General features: G+C 42.9%; 2 protein-coding genes and 1 long non-coding RNA gene across 7 annotated transcripts; 2 read left to right on the top strand and 1 right to left on the bottom strand.

Moving 5' to 3' along the window:
* Window positions 1-1,869: 1,869 nt before the first annotated feature.
* On the top strand, window positions 1,870-18,852 carry si:dkey-199f5.8 (beta-1,4-galactosyltransferase 3). Of its 2 annotated transcripts, XM_054740823.2 has the most exons (8): window positions 1,870-2,027; window positions 11,846-12,855; window positions 14,564-14,799; window positions 15,072-15,259; window positions 15,391-15,513; window positions 15,610-15,714; window positions 16,597-16,636; window positions 17,459-18,852. In XM_054740823.2, exons 2-8 carry the CDS (start codon window positions 12,582-12,584, stop codon window positions 17,582-17,584), a joined length of 1,092 nt encoding a protein of 363 aa, XP_054596798.2. In that variant the 5' UTR covers window positions 1,870-2,027; window positions 11,846-12,581; the 3' UTR covers window positions 17,585-18,852. The 2 variants fall into 2 exon arrangements, with proteins under 2 accessions (XP_054596798.2, XP_015805137.3); XM_015949651.3 differs by lacking the exon at window positions 16,597-16,636.
* Window positions 18,255-19,595, bottom strand: LOC139070130 (uncharacterized). Its single transcript, XR_011520773.1, has 2 exons — window positions 19,458-19,595; window positions 18,255-19,374 (listed from the first exon to the last, which is right to left on the bottom strand). It is a non-coding gene; the product is annotated as an uncharacterized lncRNA (long non-coding RNA).
* Window positions 19,559-24,663, top strand: LOC139061501 (zinc finger protein 239-like). Of its 4 annotated transcripts, none has more exons than XM_054740821.2 (5): window positions 19,801-19,930; window positions 19,998-20,162; window positions 20,503-20,924; window positions 21,826-22,023; window positions 22,651-24,663. In XM_054740821.2, the coding sequence occupies exons 3-5, from the start codon at window positions 20,855-20,857 to the stop codon at window positions 23,577-23,579; spliced, it is 1,197 nt and encodes a 398-aa protein (XP_054596796.2). In that variant the 5' UTR covers window positions 19,801-19,930; window positions 19,998-20,162; window positions 20,503-20,854; the 3' UTR covers window positions 23,580-24,663. The 4 variants fall into 4 exon arrangements, with proteins under 4 accessions (XP_015805136.2, XP_054596796.2, XP_054596797.2 ...); XM_054740820.2 differs by having other exon boundaries at window positions 19,809-19,930; window positions 20,006-20,162; XM_054740822.2 differs by lacking the exon at window positions 19,998-20,162.
* The last annotated feature ends 1,393 nt before the right edge of the window (window positions 24,664-26,056 follow it).

Raw genomic sequence — 26,056 nt, 5'->3', positions numbered from 1 at the left:
GTTCTGTGGAGGGCCATACCTGACACAATAAAACAATAAAATAGGACTGGGCAAGTTATTATCACATTATTGCATCAATTAATGCTGACAAAAATGTCATTGCGAATTAATGCTTTCTTTTTTATTTTGTAAAATGTAAATTGAGTGTTTGAACTTATAGCAACAATGTAAAAGCTACGTGAATAAACAAGTGTCAACACCTGGAAGAATTATTTGTAGCTTTTGTTCTTCATAAAGTACTGTCTCTTTTTTTTTTCTTGGATTGTTTGAAGCTTTGAACATATATAAGAACCAGCCACTAAGTGGCGCATATTTTTGGTCCAATTTAGGCCCAATCTCAATACTCGCACTGCGCCTTGCGGTCTTCTGCAAAGTGCACTTGGAGAAAGTGTGCACTAGGGTTCGAGTACGTAGTACACAAGTGTGCAAATAATAACAGAATTGAGACAGGGAGCATTGAGATCGCAACGCATGCCGGGATGCTGATCGCTGTGAAACTTTTCTCAAAAACCTTTATTAAAAACTTTCAAACAAATAATAAAGCAATTGTTTGAAATAAATTTTACTTCATTGCTGCTTTGTCTAAAACATTCAGAGCATCAAATAATCATCCTAAAATGAACTAATTTCATTAGAAAATACATATGTTCAGAAAAGGAACTTGAGCCATTTCTCCCGCAGCAATGACTTGTGGGTAATACCCTCGCCCGAGGTCCGCATCGCTGTGGACTTGGGTGAAGTGCAGATTAAGGGTGCAATGCGTGATCAACTTCCGCACTTGAGAATCAGGACACCCTACACACTCGCACCCATTGTTGGGAATGTGCAATTGAAGGGCGCAAGGGTGCAAGTGCGAGTATTGGAATTGGGCCTTAAATGGTTAGTGTCCTGTATCAAATTTGTGTCTTTATCCTCTTGGGCACTTCAGGGTTCCATATTTCAATTTGAATTTTCACACAAGGCAAACAAAGCATTGTACACTACATACTGAGAGAACAAAATCAAAAGGCATAAAATATAATTTCATGTGGGCACTTCTGTGGTTCTGTACCTTTAAGCCTAGTTATGCTTCTGCATTACGCCATTATCTGTCTTGCAAGGGCTCTCCAGTAGGCTCGCAAGGACGGACGAAGTCAAGCCCACTTTTCTAAACATCCGTCAAATGAGACAGAGAATGCAAGCTTGTGATTGGTCAGGTCGCCGCTTTCATCAACTGCACCGCCATTGCGCTCTAAAAAAATAAAATAAAGAGAGCCGAAGATATTTACGGCAGACATGAAGCAGCTTGAAGAATACTACCTTGTGGAAAAATTCAAAAAAAAAAGGAAAAAAAGAAAGTTTTCTCCACCCGTGACTGGAAAAGTAAAAAAAAAAAATAAAACAAAAAAAAAAACATTTTGCAGCAAGCATTTGCAGAGCGCTGTGCCCTCTGTTGTCCTGGCGGGAATTGCTTTGCAACACTCAGGAGACGGAAAAGTCCGAGAGCAAAACGTCTCTGTCCCTGTGTGTGAGTCTCTTCCTTGATGCAGAAGCATAAACTAGGCTTTAGGCGAGGCTAAGGTTTCTCGAAAATATGATTGTGGATTATTTGGGCACTGTGAGGGTTCCAAAGATGTAAACAGTGTGATGTGGTGGGTACTCTGGAGGTTCCGTACCTTTACACAGGGTAAAGCAAAGCCTCCCCTCCCCCTCTATGATTGTGGATGATATGATGTGGGCACTTTCAGGGTTCCATATATTACCTGTAAACAGCATCAGTGTATCCACCTGTGGTGGTTCAGGATGTTGGCACTGCGGAGGTTCCGTACCTTTAAACGGGGCAGAGCCAGAGCCAGTGTCTCCCCCAGGCGGCGGCGGTGGGTGGTGTGGGAGTCCGAAAGAAGGGGAGGGGGAACATCCGTGTGGCTCATTTCATCTGCGTCCGCACGGCAGCAACTTCACAAACATGTCGGAAACACGGTGAAGCGGCTGTGGGGAGCACCGACGACCGACCCACACTTTACGCGGTCTTCCACCGATTTCGTTAGGTAAGATACGATTATAATATGTACATTTCTGAGCCCTCTATTGTGTTCCGAAGCGCTAGCAAGCTAGTGAGCTAACCGACCCAAGGAGCGGGTTAGCTCGGTTCCGTTCGCTTCCCCTCACATCTGTTTGTGAAGGATGAACTCCTGCTTTCTTCTGGGTTTCTAGATTAAAAAGCAGGATTGTGTTTGTATTTGAGAGAGCACTGTTGGATCTCAAAGCGGGACCTGTAACGAAAACACGGCCACGTTGTTGAATACATTTTTGTTTTGCTGTTGGATGATTTTATCAGAGGAAAAAATCGACATGTTTAGTTTTGGGGTCAGTTAGTGAAGCAACTCGGGTTAGTTTCGCCTCTAGACTGATTTCCACCCACATTTCTTGTTCGGGACCTGAAATGTTTGCGCAACTGAAGTTTTTTCTTCTTCCCAGAACGGAACAAGGAAAAGTTTAACAAGAGTTTAACACGAACTGCAAACCGGGATTAACAATAGCTCGGTGCCGTGAGAGGCTCGTTTAAAGATGGATCAGTTTCTTTGAGCTGGTTTTGAGATTTCAGCTGAAACTGATTTCTGATCGGAACAGGAAAGGCCCCGCTGCTGGGCCTCCACTTCCCCAGAACTCTCATTAACGAGCGGAGCCACAGCTCGGTCCTGCCTGGTTCTGGTTCTGACTCACAGCTGATGGATCTGTTTGCCCTGTTGGATCACAGAAAATGTACAGCTGTTGAAGAAAACAAACATCAGCTGTGGCATTTGGCTTTTTGCTCTGAAGCTTTTGTTCTGGATCAGTGTGGCTGAAACGGGTCAGGTTCAAAATGAAATGGTAAACCAAGTATGTGTCAATAAGTTTTTTTTTTTACATAGTTAAATGTTTTAATGCGATATTAAAACATTTAAACGAGTCTCTGAAGAAAAACCAGTTTAACACAACTCACTAAACAGAAAAGCTTTAAAATAATCTAAACTAAAAACGTGTATATAGAGAAGTCATGGATAATAAAAATTAATCGAGTTAAAGAAGCCAAATAAACCTGTCTTTGTGTTTTTAAGACTTAATTAGTTGTGTTAATGTGCAAAAAGTAAGTTTATAATTTGATGCTCTACAATGACCTTTTTTAATTATTAAATTTCCTAAAAGAGGAGTTTTTTCTTTAAACAGCGTCTCTGGTACTGGTACCATTTAACATTTACACCAGACCGTCTCTAACCAGTACTTCCTAGTAGGGCTGGGCGATGTGGCCTAAAGTCAATATCACAATATGTTGAGGATTTCACCTCGATAACGATAAATGGACGATAACTACAAGTATGCGCAGAAACAAAAGTTGTCCACTAGATGGGGCTGTCACGTGTATTAAGTTTTCATTTTTTTATTATTTAATTTATTGACGTAGAAAAAATTCTCTAAGAGTCAGAAATTTTGATAACAATACATTTTCGATTTATTGCTCAGCCCTACTTCCTAGTATTCATATAAAACCTGACATTTAAAGTTTTTATTTATTTATTTATTTTATAGGAGCTTCTAGTCGGACAGGCGGCTGAGGGGAAATTAAGCAAAAGGAAATAAACACATGGTCCTAAACTTCACAACTATGCCAGATCAGGCGGACTAAAATCCACTTAATTAGTAATTAGGGATGCACCTTTTCCAAAATTTAACAGGTTATTAAAGCCCTTAACGATTGTTACCCGGTTATCTGTAAGCCCACTCCAACACGAACAAAACTTTGCCCTGCTCTATAAATAATGCAAACGCTTTTTTGTTTACTCTTTTTGAAATAATTCTGAAGCACAACCTGAGTCCCACTCATGTTACAACAGTCAAAAACAAGAGAGTGGGATTAAAGCTGAAATATTCATTAGGACCTGTTGTGCAGCGGGCTGTCGGCCATTAAACACACCACGCTTCTTATCGGTATGTTCAGGGGGCCACACTTAACCCTTCCTCTTAGAGTAATTTGTTTAGTAAAATAAAGAAAAGTCTAAGGAGGCTGACGCAAAATAGCTGTCTCCAAGCAGGAGAGTCAGGGCTAGTTTCTTCATTTCCATGTTCTGCTTTATTGCGGGGCTCAACTTTGTGTTCACTACCAAGAATATAATGCTCTCACGCTGTGCTCTTTCATAGCTGCTTCATGTTTGAGTACATTTATTTGATCATGTGAAGAGTTCACCTCTTCTGTGCTTTCAAGTTGACATATTTTGATAGTGGCTCTCTAGCGCCCTCTAGTGGGACAAATATAGTACAGCCACGCGCAGCAAATAGACGTGAACTACGCAGTTAACCGGGCAAAGCTATTTTACCTGGTTATGACATTCTGGGCAATTAACGGTTAACTTCTCACATCCCTATTAATAATCATGCATTTGTCTAAATTCTGTGTTTTTATAGAGGTAATAATGAAACATAAGCAGGCAGTTAAAGCATAAATCCAGTGACGTTGTTACTTTTGTCACATTTAAATCTCATTGGTTAATTTAACTTGTTTCTATGAGTAAATTTAAATGTTAACGTATACTTAAGAAACTTAAATTACTTAATTCAGATTAAAAACATAAAATGTTCTGTTTCACAGCAGGTCTTGTTCAGGTGTGTTATGGGGCTTGAGTCTCTGGTTCTTGTTCTGGTTTGGGTCGAGCATCCGCTGAAGCCTTCAGAGGCGGATTCTTGTGTGCAAACAGTGAGCGGGTGATCTTTCTAATGGAGGCGGTTGCTCCTGTTCTGTTGTGGGTCTGTGGCTCCATGGAGGCTCCTCATCTCCATGGTTGCTGCTGCTGATTTGGTGATGGAACGTCAGCAGGTGAGCTCTGGGTAGAAACTTCAGCAGCAGCCAACTGGAACCAAGATGAACAATTAAATCTGGTCTTTTGTCTCTCTGGGGTTTGTCTCCGCCTCGGGAGACAAACTGGCTGCAGTTGTGATGAACAGCCGGGACTCGATGGGTTGCCATGGCGAAGAGGCTGGCGCACCTTGTTATGCTGACACTCTTTTTCAGGACATGTTCGCCCCTTGCTTAACTTCCTGGTCGGTTCAGTGTAAATGTTTGAGTGTTTTTGTTCTGAAGGCTGGAACCGGGCTGTGTAAATGCTCCTGGAAAATGTTTGTTTTGTCCACACAAGTTTGTATAAACATGCGGGTTTGACGTATCAGATGGTTGATGCTGTCCTCCTCTAAGTGATTTTTGCTTTAAGTTCTGTCGTTTCGGACCTCGTCTCTGCTGGTACCGCCTGACTCCCAGGAAGGTTTTAGAGGCGAGGTTGGAAAACACGGCAGCAAATTTTATTCTGCTGAGTCAGGAAAGTAAAGGAGGAGACACAAATCTGATCGGAACATCAACCTAAAGGCCACAGCTTTTGGTTGATGGAGTTTTTTTTTGTTTAGATCAGAAAGTCTGCAAAGGTCAAAGTCTCTTGGCCACAGTGACCGAAGCTCACCTGTGGAAAAACGTTTTATTTATTTATTTTTTTCAGTTTTATTTATTTTTTTGCTTTTAGCTCTACAACTTCTGTTTTACAGTATGTTTCTAGTTTTTCTAATGCTGGGATGATGTGATCTGATGACCTGATGCTGCTGAAATATCACTCGTGTCATCCTGAGATCTCAGATAAACTATCAGCTGTTTTATAGTCATAAATGGATGCTCTGGTCTGAAAACCTGATCAAAACCTGATCACACTGTGTGGTTTTCAAAGGAACCGAAATTAGGTGGTAAACATCAGGTTTAACCTTATAAAATAAGAATGGCTTTTAAATTCATCCTGGGTTCGATATTTTCACACAGAGTGGCTTAGTTTTAGTTATGACCCATTCCTCTACATCAGTATTCGTTTTCTAATGGACGGCAATGCCAGCACTACGTTACGTCTCTCCTCAGAAGACTGAATATGTCTGCAGTTTGGACGTATTTTAAACCAGACAGAGCAACAGCCACCAGTAATGTTGCATACTGGTTGTTTAACATGGTGGACAACACAGATCTGCATTCTCTACAATTCTGATACGCCACCTTTAAAAACAAACCAAGCTTGGTTCATTGCAGCAACTTGAACTAATCTGAGCATCTCCAGTTTTTACACTATTTATTCTGATGGATGCTAATGTAGAAGGAAGTTGTAAATCACCTGTATAACAGCTGATCAGGGAGCTGTTAGGCATTTGTTAGCCTGTTAGCATACTTCTGGTTTTAATGATTGTTAACCTTCAGATGTTCTACTCAATTCTTTTTTTTTTTTACCTCTTGATTTGACTATTTTATCTCGTTTCCCTTTATCGCTGTTGATAAATGTGCTATATAAATAAATCTGGATTGCACTTCTGTTTCTGCAGTTTTATTTAATGAATAACAAGATCGTTGCTTAAAGATGGTCTGAGTAAAGCTGCTGCTAAACATTATAAAAACACCGTGGTGTGGAGGAGGACAGCTTTGGGGTTAATGTCTAAGCCACTTAACAAAGTTCAGGAAAGGGTCAAAGGTCAGTCTGAAATTCAGTCCGCCCAAAAATGTTTGTTCAGCCCAACGGAAAGTTGTTTTAAAGTTCATTTGCATGGTAGTTTTCATATGCAAAAGGATTCTAGAAAACAATCAGCAATATTCACACGTCTGTATGTAAGAATATAATCAATTTAAAGACTGTTTCAAAGGTTAAAAAATACAGAATCTAGTCAAACTGGTGTCAGAGCACTTTAGTCTGTTGGAGCGAGCCACAGTTGCTCGTCCTGGGTCAGTGAACTCGGTTGTAGTTTTGGGTCATTTCATCGTTGGACCCAAACAGATGATGGTTCTGCTAACCGGACCTGGCCTCCAGGCTCAGCACACATCTGTCCAGTTTATTCAGAGCTCAGCAGTTGGTGTAAGATGAGTCAACGACCAGAAGCAGCTTAAATGTAATTTTCTGTTTACTAGAGAAAGATGCAGGGGTGTTTATACCTGAGGTTGCATCTGGGTTTCAGCAGCAGAAACTTAGGAGCTCAGTTCCAGCAGCGGTAAACTAGCACCAGTTCACGTTTACCAAAAAATTCAGTGTGAGCATCGTTTACGTCCAGAATTAAATTTTTTCATTTGATCAGAAATAAAACGTGTTCTGTTCGAGTTAGACCGTTGTCAGTGGGTCACTTAAGTAGTTTTCTAGAGAATAATCCTCTTAGTTTCGTTTGTGGTCTGAAGCAGAAACGCGATGCAGGAGTGCTTCAGCTGTCTAGTGGACGGTTTGCTGCTTGTCTTCACCCAACCGGTTCTGCTGACCGTTCCCTTAAATGAGGGTTTAGTTTGGTTGTTCACCCTCAGCAGACTGATGACACACAGGTGTGAAGACCTGACCCTGTCCTCTTTCTGCCTTGCTGTCTGACTCTGCACAGCTTCAAGGCCAGTTTCAGTCTGTTTTCCACGCTGAAGCAGCTAATCGACCATGGGTTTGTTTTAATGTCATCCAGCTGCTCCTGGAATTTTCTGGCTCGAGTGAAACAACTGGAGTTGTTTAGCCGCTGTTAGAAATATGAAAAATTGTCCTGAAAGGCTGTTTCTGGGTTGCAGTTGCATTTCTTTGAACCTTTTTTTAGCTGCTGGTGAATAAAATGCATGTTAGAAGAAAGCTGATATATAGTTTTTGTTGTCTTTGTTGCTGCAGGTTTACAGTTTCACCTCAGTGTGAGGCTGTGCTGACACTTATTAGACCTTTATTTAATGTTCTGGCGCTTAGGTGAACACACCACCTATGTAATGTCAAAGTCCCACAGGCAGCCCCTCCCCCTTGAGTGATGTAAGAACCTGATCACCTGTGGGGTTCTGGTTTGTTAATGAGCCAGTTTAACCCAGATCAGGTTCTGGATGGCCTCATCCTCCCTCTATATCTCTCATTACAGTTGATGTGATCTGGGTACCAGTTTGATGCTGGGGGGAAGGGCGTTTTGCTGGAATCATGTTTTGGTGTCTTATTGGACACCCCCCCCCCCCCCCCCCCAACCACCACACACACACACCACCAGAAAAACCTCAAGGGTCCAAAGCATTCAGTAATTCACGATTAACCTTTTTAACACCGTAGGATTAGCTGTAGTTTTTATAACAACGTCTTTATAAACCTTACCCATAATCTACATCGGGGGGAGGGGCGTCTCCCATCTGCTGCTGATGAAAATCTGTAGCAGTGAGTCAAAGCTTCCTGTTCCTGTTTGATCCACAAGATTCCCCCAGAGACAAAGCTTCATTATCCATCCCATAAAATCCATTCGGATGAAGCAGATTTGCGTTAACGTAGTTAACTACGGTCAGTCAGACTACCCAGACTGGGCTTGCTGTGGTTTATTCTGGTCCAACTCTCCATGTTCTAGTCTTGAGTTGGAAAGTTTCAGTTTAACGAAACAAAACTGAAGGGCTGTGGCGACCACTGGGATAAAGAGATGAAACCAGCAGAGACTGGTTTGAGATCAATGCTGCTCTTCTGGCTGATTGTTGGGATTTTTTGTTTATTTTCTCCAACTTTGGGGGAAGAATGCATAGATTAGTTTCAATCAACAGTGATGTGCTGACTTCTACTTTCTTAATCTGAGGTAGAAAAAAGGAAATATTCCCACAGAAACCAGGTGATGTAGCCCCACCCCCTCTGGAGCTCAGTAGCTCAGGTAGAGTCATGGAAAGAACATCAGCTTAAACTGATCGCAGGAAGTTGGAGTAAACTTGCATTTTGAGGTAACATTTCTAATGTTTTATGAAAAAGCTCCAGGTTCTCCATGTTGATGTCACTCATCATACGGCTAAACGCTGGTGTGCAAGTCTTCCACCTGCTCTAGGACTGATGCTGTCCTCTCAGGTCCCCTCAGAGTCCAGAGAGTCTAGCTCCCACTGGGTCCCAGTCTCACAGCTCCAAACAGGAAGTGAGGCCGTTTTTACTTCCTTCATCAGACCCAGTAGAAACCTCAACTTTCGCCAGGAGAACCATCAAAGCATTTCCTGCTTTACCAGTTTCCGGTTTCAACCCAGCAGCTGTTTTTCTGAGAGTTCCTGTCAGGGAGGTGGGGAGGACACATTTTACTGGTTACTGTGGTGACCCTGAGCCACTGGTCTATTTTCTCTTATCCTGGTTTTTGTTGACACTTGTTACCCAGTGTTCTGTACAACATCATCTGTTTTGTCTCTGCTCAGGTCACAGTGAGTACAGCTGTTAGGTTATCATGTTGGTTTGCATCTGCAAAACAAACTAAAAATAACTTTAGTCATCCATTTGTTCCCTTAGTTTGGAGGAAGCCTGAACATTAGAGATGAGTCTGTTTATCCCGCCTCTGAAAAGTGCGTCCCACCAGAGTGCTCCTACGTCTCCCCTGTGTGATTCATTAGCATGATGTGTTCTAAGTGCTGAAGATGAAAACAGGCTACTGCTCATCCACTGGGCCTGGTACCTCAGCAGCTCCTTTATGGTTCACGAGAACAGGTTCTACAGGTTTACTGTCTTATGTCTGCATTAATCACAGGGATGGGTACCGAATTTGGTACTTTTTAAGGTACCGGCCGAATTCCATAGTACCGACCGAGCACCGATTCACGTCGTTTCAAACGGTGCCTCGTTTCGGTACCCGTCCTTCATAACGAGAACTTGCCAAGACAGCTGCGCATGCGCAAGAGCGTTATGTCGTTGGTCCCTGCGAGCGAGTTGTAAACAGTGCAGCATGGTAGAAAGAAGAACGCACGCTAACGCTTGGGTCCACTTCACTAAATGTGATGGGTAACTGGGTGATGATGAATCCAGCGACAACGATCTAAGTGATACATCCTCATCTTAATCTGCTCCGGTAGGTAAATAAAATGTTTAAGATAACGTTACCTTGATATGTTAGCTTCCGTTTCGCTAATGGTGCGTTCGCTTTCTCCTCGGAACTCCAAATTTCCGACTGGAAGAACATGAACGCACTCTAAAGTTTGGCTTAACTTTACTAAATGCGACGGGTGATTGGGTGAAGATGAAACCAGCGACAACGATCTAAGTGTGAGGCATCATCGTCTTAATCTGCTCCAGCAGTTAAATAAACTGTTTAAGATAACGTTAGCTTGATATGTTAGCTTCCATTGCCACCGTTGTTATCAGCTAATGGTGTGTTCGCTTTCTCCTCGGAAATTCTAACTTCCCAGTAGGAAAAATCAAATGAAAAAAGACTGCAAAAGGAATGAAGATACACAGTAAATTTAGTTCACAGTAAAGATGTTTGCTTCAGTTTAATTATCAGCTTATAAAACTACAAGGACAATGTTAAAATACAAACAGTTGAATGTTATTTATTGTGATATATATCAAATATTGTTATATATTGAGAAAAATATATATTTAATTATAAAAGAGAATTAAAATAATAAACACTCAAAAGTATCAAATTGGTACCGTTAAGTACCGGTATCGATTTGTAGGTACCGGGAATTAGTACAGGATCGATTCAAATGTCAAAGGTACCCATCCCTAAGCTTGGTTGTTGTTGACTCTGAGGGTCATAAGAACTGAAGAATGCATCATTATTCATCAAAATAGGAAATGAAATGATGGTTTAATGTGTCCTACCACCCTTTGGACAACCTGTACCCACTCTTATCTAAACTAAAATAAATCTGTGAATAACATGCTGGGAATAAATTCCAACATGAATGGAGTTGGCTCCTAAAATCTAAAGTTGCTTGACTTCGAAGAAGTCACGGCTGCAGTGTGTCGTGCGCTCTGCAGAGAAGGTCATTGGCTGCAAACTCCCCTCCATTCAAGATCTGTACACCTCTAGGACATTGAGGCGTGCAGGTCGGATAATAGCTGACTCGTCTCACCCTGGACACAGTCTCTTCGACTCGCTCCCATCTGGCAGAAGGCTCAGATCCATTCGGACCAGAACCTCTCGCCACAAAAACAGTTTCTTCCCCTCTGCAGTTGGACTTTTGAATGAACATCCTAGGGCAGCCCACTCAAGTTGATTGGTCCCAGTCACGTGACCCGATGCTGTGCTTGAACCATTCAACAAACACAGATAAATACCTTCACGGAGTATATTGCTGCTTCTCTAATTCTTGCCACTTTTTACATTAATAATTTTATCATGAGTGTTTATTAGTCCTTATATTTGCTTATCTCTTAATTAATTTTTTTTCTATCTTACCTTCTGCACCAAAATACCGCAGCAATTTCCTAATGTTGTGACTTGGCACACATATGGCAATAAAAACTTATGATTCTGATTCTTCTGTTTAAGGGGTTAAGGTGGATTTAAAGTGGCTTTTCAGATATTATGTTCCCTTCTGTTGTTGGTAATCTGAAAATATGATTTAGATCTTTTCAAAAATACAAATCATATTATAAGCTGGGAGGTGGGGGGGGGGGGTCGTTCTGTGTTTCTAGGAGGGGTCGGGTAAACGGTACTGTTCACCAGCAGTCTGGGAGCCTTCAGTGGGATTAGGATTAGCTCCACAAGGCGGACCGCTTTAACAACTCTTAATTGATTTATGGTTGAGTTGTAGCAGAGCGGGTAAAAGGTCACACAGGGTCATAACCAGGCACCCGACGGAGCGCTCCAGACTGGGTTTGGGTCATGTGGATCCCTGACAGCAGGCCGTGTGTGTGTGTTGTGTGTTGTGTGTGTTGTGTTCTGAATAGTGGATCATTTTCAGCTGTACTGTTAGGTCTCCAATGTAAACAAACCCGATCCATTTGACATGTGCTGAACACAAAAGGTTGTTATTCATGTGAGACAAAAACAAAATGCTGCTGATCTGTGTAGCTTCTCCCTGCCAGGCTTGGTACCCCCCACATGCGCGCGCACACATACACACATTCTCATATTCTGCCTTGTCTTTCAGAGCCCTGGACCCAGTCTACTTCCTGTCCATCTCTACATGTGTCTGAGCATCATTGTGAGACTGTAACTGGGAATTGCCTCTCCTGCCTCCTCCTCCGTTTGTTTCCCTGTGGCTGAGATCCTCCCCCATTGGAGTCACCCACACAGATCTGCAGGCCTCCTACTCCACTCATGGATGTTCTGTAATCCTCTGTGCAGCAGCGGCGGGCCATCAGCGCTGCACATGCTCTCTTTTGTCTTGGCGGCTGTTGTAGCAGTGGAGGCCTCCCTCTGGAGAGGCCATGAGGGAGAGCAGACGGCAGCATAAAGAGAATGGGGGGTGAGACTACGTGATGAGGCCCGGCCATTATCACCACACGCCAAACACAAACTCAACCAACAGTCCACTGGGACACGTCTGCTTTTCATCTGTGCAGCAGAAACAAATGCAGTGAAAAGACGAGACATTTTTCCCTGATATATTTTTCTACTTTTTCATTTCTGGTGACCCTTTCATTTGCCACCTGCCAAAAGTGCCTTTTCTGTGACTTTTACTCATCTTGCTTCGTTTTGAGGTTCTCTTCTCTACCAAGTATCTTCTGTAGTTTACTATAACAGACAGGAGGTGTGTGTTTCCATATTTTGGATCAGATAAAGGTTTGGAATCAGCCACGGCTGAACCCAACATCAACAGTTTGGAGTTTTTATTTGGAATTTATTTCAGCTGAAACGGACCGGCAGGAACTAGACCCTTCACCATGGTTGGGTTGCAGTCCAGATGGCGCTACCTGTTAATGTTCCTGGGCATTCAGCTGGTTGTCATGGCGCTGCTGTCCCGAGAGGGGTACCACAAGAGGGTCACCTACTTTATCCGCATCTTCCGGAAACCAGACTTAACAAGTTCAGAGCATCACAACCGCACAGCTGTCACCGTGGCTGCAGGAGACGTCTACGCCAACTTGTTTAACCTGTCCAAATCTCACAGCCATGGAGACAACATGCCTTACTGTCCAGAGACGTCCCCCCTCATAGGTGAGTGTCAAACGTCCATGAGTGTCTAGTGGTTGAAGGTTTCAGGTAATCAGTAATCGTTCGAAAAGACGAGTTCAGAAAATCATCAGGAGAAACTGGGATGAGAACAGCTCTGCAGTTCTGGGATTTGGGAGTAATCATGGAGGTGAACGTTTTGTGTTCCGTGTCGGGTTCCTCCATGATGATCCGGGATCGGATTTATTTCATTCTAAGTAACCTATTTTTAGATTGGATTAGCTGACTGCTCATTTGCATAGTTAAAGTTTTTCTCAGAGCTCAAAGCTTGATGTCTGTAAACTAGCTGTATTCACCTCAGGTCTCACTGCTGTCAAATGAGAAGAGACACATTTAAAAAGCTGGAGGTGCCCCGGAACAGGTTCAACAGCAACTGTTTAATTTAGGGATGAGTCGGAACACTGGAAGGTGGGGTTTTACATTCTGGTTTACAAACTGGATTAGGATCAGGAGCTTCTGGTTGCTCTGCAGATCGAGTAGAAGGATCTGTCTGACCTGCTGCTCAGACAGGATGGGTTTGGGTCAGAGTTCTGTCAGGTTGCTCAGTGGGATGTCTCTTGGCCTCTCCCCAGTGAGACATTCCCAGAAACCTCTTGTTCTATTGTTGTTTCCATGTCATTTTTGGGAGACCTGGAGGTGTCCTAGAACTTCTTCCTGGTCCGGGAACACCTCCAGAAGGAGCTGGGAAGTAGTGCTGAGGGGGTGTCTGGGTTTCCCTCCTGAACCTGGTACCTCCGGGATCCAACTTGATGTTGGGTCAGGATTCAGAATATGGAAATGTGAATAAACTTGGACTTCACATGTGGGTCATGAGACACCAAATGTGGGTTTGAAGAAAACTACTGGGGTCAAATCAATCCCATGAGACTCCAGAGCATCGCCTCCCTCTAATCATGTTTCCTGTTTTACTAGGATGAAGGTTTCTAGATCATTGAATCATAAAAATGGTGAAACTTAATTATCATTCACTTAGTTACTTGCAGGATTCCCTTCATCAATGTAAAAGTAGTTCAACCAACTAGAGTCGAGGTCAGCGGTCTCTGCAGGTTGGATCCTTTAAAACGGCTCATTTGTGTTTTCCTGTTGGAATGTCTGAGAAATTCCAGTGAAACCAGCAGGTTCTTCATTTAAAAACAAGAGATACAATCAGAACGTAAATGTAAACCAAGCAGCCAAACCGCATACCAGGAATGTTTTCATGTTAATCCGACTCAGAGCAGATTTTAAAATCCTGCTGAGCGAGACGGTTGGGAATGTTTTAGTGGGTTAAGCGTTTTCCCTTCAGAGATCCAGTTTGAGAAACGTTAATGAGCTAGGTTATAGTTTCACTCTGAATGTGTCCTGATTAATGATTCACTTATTTTCCCTCGCTTTTGACAGAGGTTGTTTTCCTGTCGCGCGCGCGCGTGTGTGTGCGCGTGTGTGTGCGCGTGTGTGTGCGCGTGTGTGTGTGTGTGTGTGTGTGTGTGTGTGTGTGTGTGTGTGTGTGTGTGTGTGTGTGTGTGTGTGTGTGTGTGTGTGCGTGTGCGTGTGCGTGTGCGTGTGTGTGTGCGTGCGTGTTCAGGACTGTCCTCCCTTTTGTGTTGGTCTGAAGGAAATTTGACTTAGTGGTTTTTTTTACTCAAATGGGACTGGAGCTTCATTAACCACACTCCTTCCTGCTGCTAACAACACGCTGGATTTGTCTCCGTAGGTGGGCCCATCCATGTCAGCTTCCCTTCTGGCCTCACCCTGGCTGAGGTTCAGAGGAAAAACCCGCTGGTGATCCGAGGAGGACGATACAGACCGCCCAACTGTGAGGCGAGACACAAGACGGCCATCATCATCCCCCACAGGAACCGAGAGCATCACCTCAAGTTCCTACTCTACTACCTGCACCCGTTTCTGCAGCGGCAGCAGCTCAGCTACGGGATTTACGTCATCCACCAGGTAAACCAGAACCAGCTTGGTTCGCTCTGAGATCTCATGATGCAGCTGAAAAAGATGGAATTCATCAGATCTGATGTTGAGGAACAATGTTGATGATCCTGATTAGGATGCAGTCAGAGTGCCCTCCAGTGACTTTTGCCTGGATGAGTAGCAGAGTTAAAAACAAGGTTTCAGTTGTTGAAGGGTTGATTTAGGAGAGGCTCTGAGCATCTTGGGTCCTTCACCACATCCCAGATGTCTGTTTGCTCATGAACCGTCTCTCTGCTTTCCAGGCAGGAAACTACACGTTTAACCGAGCCAAGCTGATGAACGTCGGCTTCCGAGAGGCCATGAGGGAGGAGGACTGGGACTGCCTTTTCTTCCACGATGTTGACCTCATTCCAGAGGACGACCGCAACCTATACACCTGCGACGCCAACCCCAAGCATGCTGCTATCGCCATGGACAAATTCGGCTACAAGTAAGTCAGCCAGCGTTGGCTGATGTGGCGGAGACTCGGGTGACCTTCAAGACAGTCACAGCCAGAGCCGTTTCAAGGCATCTGGGGGCCAAGACAAAGTACTCAGCTGTCCATCCGTCTGTCCTCTTCAGGCTTCCATACAAGATGTACTTTGGAGGCGTGTCAGCTCTGTCGCCGCTGCACTACCTGAAGATGAACGGCTTTCCCAACAACTACTGGGGCTGGGGGGGCGAAGATGACGACATCGGCATCAGGTGAGACGGCGCCTCCAGGACCTGAGTGCGGTGTGACTCTTGGAATGCTTAGTTTCTGCAGATTAGGCTTAACTGTCTTGTTTTTCCTGTCCTCAGAGTGTCTCTGGCTGGGATGTACATCACTCGTCCTTCACTGAAAACTGGACGCTACAAAATGATCAAACACAAGCTGGACAAAGGCAACGATGAGAACCCGAAGAGGTAAAAACTACAATGTAGCCACAGCTGCGCTAAGACACACTGGCAGAGGTGGGGCTGCCATAGATGGGCACCACCAGGCCCTCCAACCTCCAGCAATGTCTTGCTCAAGAACACGTCTGCAGCTGACTGAGCGGGGTGGGACCTTAAGTCGCTGCTTGATTCGCCTGTAAAATGAATCAAACTTCTCTGTCTTGATTCCATTTGAGGCTGACATTCGGTCAGTTTGGATTCGCTACATAAACCAGAAACTTCAGATTTTGGGAAAGTCTAAAAATTGTAAAATTTTATATCAATAATTAGAATTGAAGCTTAAAAGAATTTAGAAATGTAAATAAAGTTTTTTTTTTTTAAGAAACCAAAAGCTTTAGATCACGTGTCAGACACAAGGCCCGCGGAGCATTTTTATGTGGCCCGTGAGATAAATATCAAACATATCGCAAAGACTACAATTCCCATGATGCTGTGCGGCATTAGCGCGGAGCCGAACCGCCCCCTCCTTTGTGTTTTTTCCAGCTTGTCTGCTGCCCGCTGTCTTGGACAATCTAAACACTCCTCTCACTCAGCGCCAAGTTTACTCAGCTATTTGCCGACGTTGAAGCCCAGAAACGGAGATTTTAACCGCTCAGTAAGGTGTTCACGACTGAAAGAGAAAGTTTTCCAACTAACTTCCAGACAGAGCTGATATAACTCCAGCGAGCAGCGACACGCTCAAATCAGCATGACTCTGTGGCTGCTGTAGTTTTTATTTTTCCTCCCCGACACACAACAACGTGGTCAAGCTGCTCAGTCATGTTCATCAGCACAAGTGTGAGCACCTGTTGTCATCTAATGTTGTCATTATTATGATGAAGATGAACAAAACAACATGAGTCTCCTCCTCAGCTCAGATCAACCCCATGATGCAGGTACCTGGCTGGAACAGGTGAGCATCACAGTAAAACTGAGCTTTAAATATTTTGGTTTTCTACTCTTTTTCTGCTCCTAAACATGAAAGTTAACAGGTGAGATGTTGCATTTTCATTTAAGATAAAATTATAATTTTATTTTGTTGTTGTTCCATGAAAAAAAGATTTAACCTACAGTAAAAAAGGAAGTGGAAAGGCTGCAGATAGATGAATAGAAAAGAAAATCCCTTTATTGTTCCTCAGTGGGGAAAGCTAGATGTCACAGCAGCGATGACACTTATTACAGGAGAAAAAAAGGAGAATAAAAATAAGAAAAATGAATAAACAAGAAAACATAAATCCTGATTAGATTTTAAAAATGTTGAATATACCACAAGTAATGAATACCACTGATTCATTTAATTTAAAACTGACTTGCTCGTGTGTATTCCACATTCGGTGTTAATGCAAAAATAAGTTTGTTTCCAAATTAAAAGGTTCAAAATTGCATACATGTTGATGAAGAAAATGTGCAAATTTGCTGTCATTAAAAAAAAAATTAAGTTCGGCTTGCGACTTTGTCCCAGATTTTCATTTCGGCCCAGTGTGAATTTGAGTTTGACACCCCTGCTTTAGATGGTTAAACGTTTACATTACCAGTGACTAAAGAGTGCCCCCTACAGGTGTGAACAGGGATTTATAGTTTTTAGGATAAGAACTCAGTGTTGTGACCGACTCTCAGCTGCTGGCAGATTTGATCTTATGTGAAACTGACAGTCACACGTGGTTTTATGTTTACTAACATTGACCAGCTGTGGTGGCCATCTTTGTTTAAAAGCATTTATTTTCTCCATTTTCAGGTTCAACATGTTGGCAAAGACACGCCAGACGTGGAAGCAGGACGGGATGAACACGCTGGAGTACGAGGTCGTCTCTCGGGACTACCTTCCCCTCTACGCCAACATCACCGTCAACATCGGCACTGAGACCGGTCTGCACCCGCTTCCTCAGTCGCCTCACGCCAAAGATGAGCAGAAACCTGCAGCCAACGCGTCGGCCCGGCGCTAAACGGACCAACACAGAACAATCTGGTTTCTGATCAACTGTGACTGTTCTCCATATTTTCTCCTCCCATCTCATTGCACCTGGTTGTTCTTCCAAAGGAGCTGTACGAAGAAATAATGTTGGACTCTGTGAGTTTGTTTCCACGGCGACGTGGTCGCTGCTAAACCTTGTGGGGCCTTAAAACCATGTACGTTTGTTTTCACGCAGACCTTACTTTGTGTAGAAAAGGCTGTTAATTTGTTTTAAAATTGGTATCTGATGAGTTGAGTCACTGCTGGTTCTGATAAACTGACACACATATCCACTAAATGGCTGATCTGAGGTCTGTCTCCTAACATCAGCTGGTTTCTTGACCCTCCAGTAGATCACGTCCCTGCTTAGATTGAGTTTGTCAGTGCTTGACTGATTCTCCTCTGTATGTCTTTAATCTTCTCAAAACTGTAAGAAGAGAAAAATGAACTGCAGCACAGCTGCTTCAGGTTTGAATCCCGGTTAAAGCTGAAATATCTGAACAGCAGGGAGCAGCAATGAGCTAATTTATTATAAAATCCTATTTTGAGTTTGATTTTTGGGTTTCTCTGATTGGTTTGGGGAGTTTTTTTTTTAAGGTTTCTGGTTTTTTACTTTGGTTTTCTGAGGATGAAGATTACCTGAATATTCCCGTCTGTACTGTACCCTGATTCTGCTCCGACGGCTGATTGTGTCCTTGTGAAATTCTGTTGGTCCAGTGAGTTTGGCTTCACTGGCAGAAGAAACCAAAGAGCTTGGTGTGATTTCTGTTGGCTCTCTAAACCCTGTGAAGGCGTTTCGGTGTTTTGTGAATGAAGCTCTGAGGTTCTCCATACACCTGGAATCCGGAGGCATTCCCATAGGAATGTGGCCTTAACAGCAGCAGCTGGTTACCCCTATGGATCTGATATCAGGAGCTGGGAATAAACCTCCAGGAGAACATCCTAAGCATGAAGACTGAACTAAAAATGGATTTTTTTCCCTCCAGGTTTGCACTCTCTGAGCTGAACCTGTTTGCTCTCAATCGTTGAAACGCTGCGAGCCGACCAGTTTCTGATTTGATGTGACGGAACATTGGACTCACAGGGTTGGGGTGGTGGTGATTTCTGCTCTTCTCTAAAACTTCTGCACAGTCCAGAGTGGCCTTATACCATTAATAAACTTACTTTTCAAAGTAAAAGCTGCTTTTTAAATTATTTATTTTTTAGGATTGCAGCTTTTGGTTCCAGGTAAGCTGTTTTTATTAGAAAGGTTGGCCTTCCCAAAACCAAACCAGACATCTGATTTTCTGCTTTGTGACACCAAATCTTACATTTTATTTCAGCTCTACAAAGTTGAATGGGAAACAAAAACACTGGAGTAAAGCAGATGGATCAAATCTAAGCTTCAGCAGGTTTTAGATCGAGGTCTAAATCTAACATTTTAAAGGTTTTATTCCTATTTTATAACAGATATCAACACTTCTAAACCAAACCAGCTTCATTAAAACACTTAAAACCCAGAAGTTGTGTTCACAGAACCACAAACTTAATGATTTTGGAAAAGTATGGACAGAATAAAAAATAACAGCGTTGTATTAATACAATCATAAAAGCAAAATATCTCCGATTGTGTCTGGGAGAAGAGCAGGAGGAGGCCTGGCTGATGTCCAAGAAGTGGTTCCATCATTTTGTCATCTTTGGCCGACTCAGGATCAGCCCACCTGTGGGAACGGGAGGATACTTTATCAAGTAATTAAATTTTATATTTAGACATCTAATTGTCTGAAATAGGTTTTAAACTCACATTTTGGATGTTTTCCTAACAGCGTTTTTACTAGTTAAATCTCTCGTTGAATAGTTTTATTTTTCTATGTTTAAACTGTTTATTAAAGATCTATTTATTTAGCGTGTTTGAACTATAAAAATACATTTAATATTTAACAGAGCAATTAAATAAGTGTTGTTTCCTCCGGAGAAAACAGCAATTGTAGTTGTGGCCTGTAGGGTGCAGCATCGAGCCGCTGGTTGTTGTTGCAGCTCTGCGTCTCTAACCGTAGAAGAAAGAGGAGGCGGTGGGCTGCCGACGCGTATTTATATGTCGATAGTCTCTGCCAGATCATCGTCCACTGTAAACAATGGACGGCGTTAGGGAGCTTATCACGGAGACGGTAGCTGCTCCACCGGAAGGAATGTTAACGAACATTCAGCGAACCGACGGAGATCTCGACCCTCGGTCCGGAATCAGCTGGAAACTTGAGAGAAAGCTCCACAGAGCAGGTATGTAGCCCGGATTTGGTTCGGGATGCTAATCCGAGTCCATCTGTTTTCATTTGACGTACGTCAGTGACGCAGGAGGACGTCCAAAGTTCGGATCACAGGTTGGTCGGCTGCGAGTACCGGGGGCAAATAGATGTGAGGAGTCTCTACCGTTAACCGGGGCCGTTAGACCACACCGAACGGAGATGACGGCTGTGACTGTCACGGACTTCCTAAGTTTAGATCACATCAGGTCAGTTTTACTGCTCATGAAAAAGGATTAGATCAGAGGTCAAAGGTCAGAGACTAATGATCAGCAGCATGGGCTAAAGCTAGCAAGATTCTTCTAGAGATTAAATTAGATCGATTTTTATTCAGATTAAAATCTGTCTCTTTTGTTACATCATTAAAGTTGAGAAGAACTGAGCTATGAAAAAAAGAATAATTTGACTATTCTAGTTTGTTTTTAGGACAATAGGTTTAAAATGTTTGCTGCCTCTATCTCTAACTAGACACACTGATGTACCTGTTTTCTTCAAACGTGTATAATAATGATAATCTTTTATTTTCACTCCAACCTCCTGTCTGACTAGCTGCTGGAACCGCTCCACCTCCTCCAAAAGGTGCTACACCCAACGGCTGAAGAGCAGCAGTCCTCCTACTCGTGGATCTCTGTATTGGTCAGGAGAACATGGAACCAAATGGTTGATCCCAATTTCACCTCAGACATCGCTGAAATCTAGACAGGCTGATGGAGAGTCAAACTTTAAACAAGACTTTCTTCCAGGGAAATTACCACCTTTTTATTCTGGGATGCTGGCTTTCATCCTCCTGATCCCCATCAATGGTTTTGTCAATCCTTTCCCCAAGTGTTGCTCCTAGAACTTCCTTCATTCGGAATGTCCCAGATTAAAACCTCAGTTTTCCACATCCTTCTTTCTGGAGATGTTCCGTTCTGAGTGTCTTAACACCAGAGAAACATCTGGATTCACCACACAGAAGAAGATCCTAAATGGTCTGGACTTCTGGAAATCCTGGTTTCTCCCATGAATTTCTGCTTGTTAAATAAATATTCCCAACAGTTTTAGTTTGTTCTTCCTTTGCACTTCATTGCTCTCTGACACATAAACCACATCTGGAATCCAAACTATCTTGATTTAATCACATCTGAAATTCATCACTGATAAATATTAAACATCAAATATGTAAGTTTTTGTTAAATTTCACCCAAATTTTTTGTTTCAGTAAAGTATTCTGATGATTTTATAAGATTTCTGTGCAAAATGTGTACAAAATGAGAATTATTTTTATTTTTAGATTCAATTTTAAAAATTGTAATTTTTAAAATATTTTAAAACTTTGGGTAAAATAAAATGTGAGTTTTATTTCACCAAGAAATAAGCAATGAAAAATGTTCCACTTCTGCATTTTTTGATGTGGGACAGTAAGGGCTTTAGTTTAATGTAAATTAATAATATTAATAATAAACTAATTGTAATAATATTAAGGTAAAGTGATGGAATATAATAATGTTTTGCCTTTTCCTTGAACAAACCTCATATTTTTAAGAATTTTCTTGATTTATCTTTTTTCTTGTTAAGTTCATTTATTGCTTCAATGTGATGTAGGGACTTTAGAAATGCTCTACCAATTGGTTGAGCAGGCAGGCAAAGAGTTTTAATGATTTTCTACATAGTGGGGATGAATCAGTCTGTGGGGTTACAACAGCCTGTTTATTTATGATGTTTGTTGTTTATATTTATTATTTGACAACTCAGTTCCGTTTTCCGTGACGCTCAGTTTGAAAACAAACTAAAAAATGAGGATCGCTGCTTTTGCTTTTAGCTTCATTTTATATCCCAGATTTAAGTTTTTTAACATTAACATAAAACTCTTTTTCTTGTGTTGTTCTTCAGACCAACCACAGCAACTTAACTGCACAAAGGAGAAGGTTCTCGGACATCAGCAGCCTGGCCTGAAGCAAATGGAACCAGAACCCCCTCACATAAACGAGGAATGGCAGGAACCCAAGCCTTCCTTCTTCAAAAAGGAACAGGAACCTCGACTCACTGAAGAGGAGGATCAGCTCATCAGTCAGGATGAAAAGCGACCAGGTACCCTTAAGGTGTTTCCACTCCTACAGTTCAGTTCCTCTGGTCTGAATCATTTCTTATTTAGTTCATCTGTAGTTTGTTCCTCTGGTTTGGTTATGTCCACATAGAAAAAACTGCAAAAGAAACACAAATCTAGCGTTAAAGTTCAGTCTGCTGATTGGTCAACTCATGTGGGGGCGGAGCTTCCCAAAAGCTGTGCTTTCAGATCCTGACCAAGCTAGCAGCAAACTCTTAACACACACACCTGTCGCTGTTTTTGAGTCTGAGCTGATAAATCTGCCAAAATACCAGCTGGTCTTCTTACAGCTAGCTAGGAGCTACACAGTAGCTATTACCCACCTGCATCCCAGAATACAATGCAGCACTGCTATTGGAGGGCGTTTGGCAGAGCCACCAACAGCTGGAACCTAATTCCTTGTGTTTTACTCATTTGGCCAATAAATCAGATTCTGATTGTGAAAGGTCCGAGTACAGAACCAGGAGGTACACCGACATCATCATTAATCAGAAACAGATTCAAACAGCTTTGTCATTTAAATGTAATTTTATATCTTTGTTTCCTGTACAATAAAAATACATTTGTTATAAAATTACAGCTTTTTGTTCTTTTTTTTTTTTTGGCCCCAGACTTCTTTCTGCACATCATCTGCAAAGAAGAAGATTTGCTCACAGACCAGCAGCCTTGTAAACAGGATAGGAGGTCTGGTCTGGACCAGGAGGGACCGGATCTCCACTACCTAAAAGAGGAACATCAAAAACCAGATCCTCCGCATATAAAGGAGGAACAGGAGGATCTCTGCATCAGTCAGGAGGAAGAAACCAGAGCCATCATGGTGACTAATGATGAGAGTGACCTCAGTGAGTCAGAACCAAGCAACCAGCAGCTCCTGTCTGAGGACAGATGTCCGAGCAGCGATGCAGACATGTCTCCCATCGCAGAGAGTCTGAGTAACTCAGAGTCAGGTCAGAGGTCTCTACAGTGTGAGTTTTGTGGGAAGGTTTATAAGTCCAGGTCCAAACTGAAGGCTCACTACAGAGTCCACACCGGTGAGAGGCCGTACGTTTGTCAGACATGTGGGAAAAGCTTTTCCAGCTCGTCGTCGTTACATAACCACGTGAACACACACTCAGACGACAGGCCACATGCCTGCCCGCATTGTGGGAAGAGCTTCCGAGTCCACGAAAAACTTCTGATCCACATTAGAACCCACACTGGAGAAAGACCTTATTCATGCAAGATATGCGGCAAGTCTTTCTCTCAAAATGGTAATTTAACGGTTCACGTGAGGACGCACACCGGAGAGCGGCGCTACCCTTGTGACATGTGTGAGAAGCGTTTCAGTAACAGTGGTGATTTGGCACGACACGTGTCCACGCACACCGGTGAGAGACCGTTTTCCTGTCTGACCTGCGGGAAACGTTTCACCCAGAACGGAAGTCTAAGGGCTCACATGAGGATGCACACCGGCGAGAGACCGTTTCTCTGTGATGCGTGTGGGAAAGGCTTCAGGCAGAACCGAGACTTGCTAGTCCACAAAACCACTCAACACCGATGAGGTTCTGGAGGTCCCACTCAGTGTTACAGAAGTCAGCATTACGGAGGGGATTTTATGGTTATAAAGACAGAGTTCTGACTCCAGAGCTTTTATTGACCATCTTTGTTTTTTTATAGATGAGATGGATGAACTTGCATCGGACTTTCATAAGGACTGAAAATGGTCTCATTTAAAACATAAAACAGATACAAACACGACACCTTAAAGCTCAGGTTCAGTTTGAAACAATCAAAGCAACCAGCCGCGGAGTGACCCGTGTGTGTGTGTGTGTGTGTGTGTGTGTGTGTGTGTGTGTTTATTTATTACACATTAAAAAAATTAAACTAACTGAACATGTAAACCATCATCTTGGAAACATTTAGTGAAAAAGAATCAGAGACATCAGTAGGACATTAATCGTCAGGGTTTTTTCGATGGTCGGTCTGCAGCTCCTGTTCCTGTCCTTCGGCTCTGCGACCTGCCCCACATCAGGAATATCAGTCGGCTTGCTTTGATCCTACAGACACAAGATCAACAGAAACATCCAGAAGTTAGGAGACAGCAGGGAGTAAGCTGAGTCGTGTCTCCTGCAGCGTCTCCTGTTGGCTGGTTTCTGACAGGAAGTAGAGATACAGGGTCTCCTGGTTCTGGTAAACAAACAGAAGGACTGCTCACCGTGTCGGTGACGTGATCCTCAGTCACTGTGAAGACACACATTCTCCTGTTAGCGTCAGTACAAATTTAGCTGACCTGATGGCTTGATCCTCCTCGCTTACCGTAGTAATACTCAAAGGTGCTGTTGTAGTCATAGTCTGGCATTGGTGTTACACTTGTATCATTGTCATATTCATCATAGTCCTCACTTCCTGCCAGGAAACACAAGGGGGAAACTTCAGGAAGAGCACATTTAGAGGTTTTAGGGACATCAATCAGATTCTTCTCTTCATCTCCTGCTTCACATTTATTAGCGGGTCATGATGGGAGCGCTTCTGGAGCAAAGATCTGGGATTCGTTTAGTTTAATTTCTGATGGAGGTGAGGAGATCCCATCAGAACCATGAGATTTAATCTGGAATAAATCTGTATTAAACTAACCTCAAAACAAGGAAACTGGTGTTTGAATGATTTTTATTACATGTCTTTTATAACAAGAAAAACTTTTAGATAAAATGCTGTAGCTAACATCACACTCTACGCAGATCCTGCTCTGTTCATTTGGGCATGTTTGTGTTGGAGCTTCTCCAGAACCAACAAAGCACAGGAGAAGGGAGTTTAAGGAGAGTCTTTGTGTGACTTAGCAACATGAAAATCCATCAGGGATCAGATGGATTTGTGGGAATCATCCTGCTCTTTTTCTGTCTGGGTTTAGTTTTTGTTTCTTCTTCATCCTCCAGCAGAGGACTCTTAACAGCATCTGCTGATGAAGAGGGGGTTTCATTTCAATCAGAAGAAGTTCTAGAAATAAGTCCTCAGTCAAAAGCAAAGATTGTTTTACTTTTACTGAGTTTTTTAACAATCTCCTTCATTCGGGTTGTTTAACTAAACCAACGGTTGGTTTCATTCTGAGTGTCTGTGATGGTTCAGTGGAGCGTTTCTGTCTGGTCTGGGGTCAGTAGAGAGCACCTGTCAAGAAATTCATTCATCATATTGTGATAATGATGATCATGCATTCGGGGATGTTACCAGGCAGGATTGGTTTAGGATCAAAGGTCAAAATTGTGGATTATAACCTTCTAACTAAAGTGAAAGAAGAGAGGTCCCCCAAGTCCAGTCGGAACTCAGGACTGTAAGAAGGCTAAAGCAGATTCCCCCCCTCCCCCCCTCCCTCAGAAGATCAGAGATCATTCAGGGAATCTGGAGGAGTTTCAGTGCCTAAGGAATCAGGATCAGGTCTAAGCTGACCTCCAGTCCCTCACACAGCACCTGGAACCTTCATCACAGAGCAGGTTTCTGTGAGCTTCCAGATCCCAAGGAAACATGTTTAGAGAACAATAACTCATCTGGAGCAGCTAGAAGACTCAGACGTGCTGGAACCTGTTAGCAGTTGGAGCTTCAGGTAGGCTAAACAAAAAGGTTTAGAGTCTGCTGTCAACAGATCAGATTCCTAAGGATCAGCAATTCCATCTGCTGATGTTCTCCTGGATCCCGGGATTTTAACTTCCTGTATCCAGATCTCATTTGGACTCAGAATAATTAGAATCCAGACAGAAATCACATTCCTGACTTTATTTACTCAGAGAAAGGAAACCCTGGGAACCTCCTTGCCTCCTCATGCATGTCTGGATTTAGCGTGTTGTCCTCGTGCATGCAAGGGTTTTCTCCAGCCTAAACCACGTGTGTTAACTTGTTTCAGGTGTTTGTGCTGCAGTGCATTATGGGTAAACATCTCCACTTTGTGACAGAAGTCTTGTGGTTCATTCAGATGACATGTTACCTACCCGAGTTGAGCAGCCATGCTGGGTTTTCTCCTACAGCCCTTCAAACAAACCAGACTTTCAT

This window comes from Nothobranchius furzeri, chromosome 5, assembly GCF_043380555.1.
Source record: "Nothobranchius furzeri strain GRZ-AD chromosome 5, NfurGRZ-RIMD1, whole genome shotgun sequence".
In the NCBI taxonomy this organism is placed as follows: domain Eukaryota; kingdom Metazoa; phylum Chordata; class Actinopteri; order Cyprinodontiformes; family Nothobranchiidae; genus Nothobranchius; species Nothobranchius furzeri.
The sequence above is the reverse complement of the archived record's forward strand: the minus strand, read 5'-3'. Positions and strand labels throughout refer to the sequence as shown.

Coding starts and splice junctions, on each gene's coding strand:
- si:dkey-199f5.8 (XM_015949651.3), top strand. CDS start 12,582: ATGGTTGGGTTGCAGTCCAGATGGCGCTACCTGTTAATGTTCCTGGGC. Junction 15,514..15,609: donor GATGACGACATCGGCATCAG/GTGAGACGGCGC, acceptor TCCTGTCCTCAG/AGTGTCTCTGGCTGGGATGT. Junction 15,715..17,458: donor AACGATGAGAACCCGAAGAG/GTAAAAACTACA, acceptor CTCCATTTTCAG/GTTCAACATGTTGGCAAAGA.
- LOC139061501 (XM_015949650.3), top strand. CDS start 19,789: ATGGACGGCGTTAGGGAGCTTATCACGGAGACGGTAGCTGCTCCACCG. Junction 19,931..21,825: donor GAGAAAGCTCCACAGAGCAG/GTATGTAGCCCG, acceptor GTTGTTCTTCAG/ACCAACCACAGCAACTTAAC. Junction 22,024..22,650: donor TCAGGATGAAAAGCGACCAG/GTACCCTTAAGG, acceptor TTTTGGCCCCAG/ACTTCTTTCTGCACATCATC.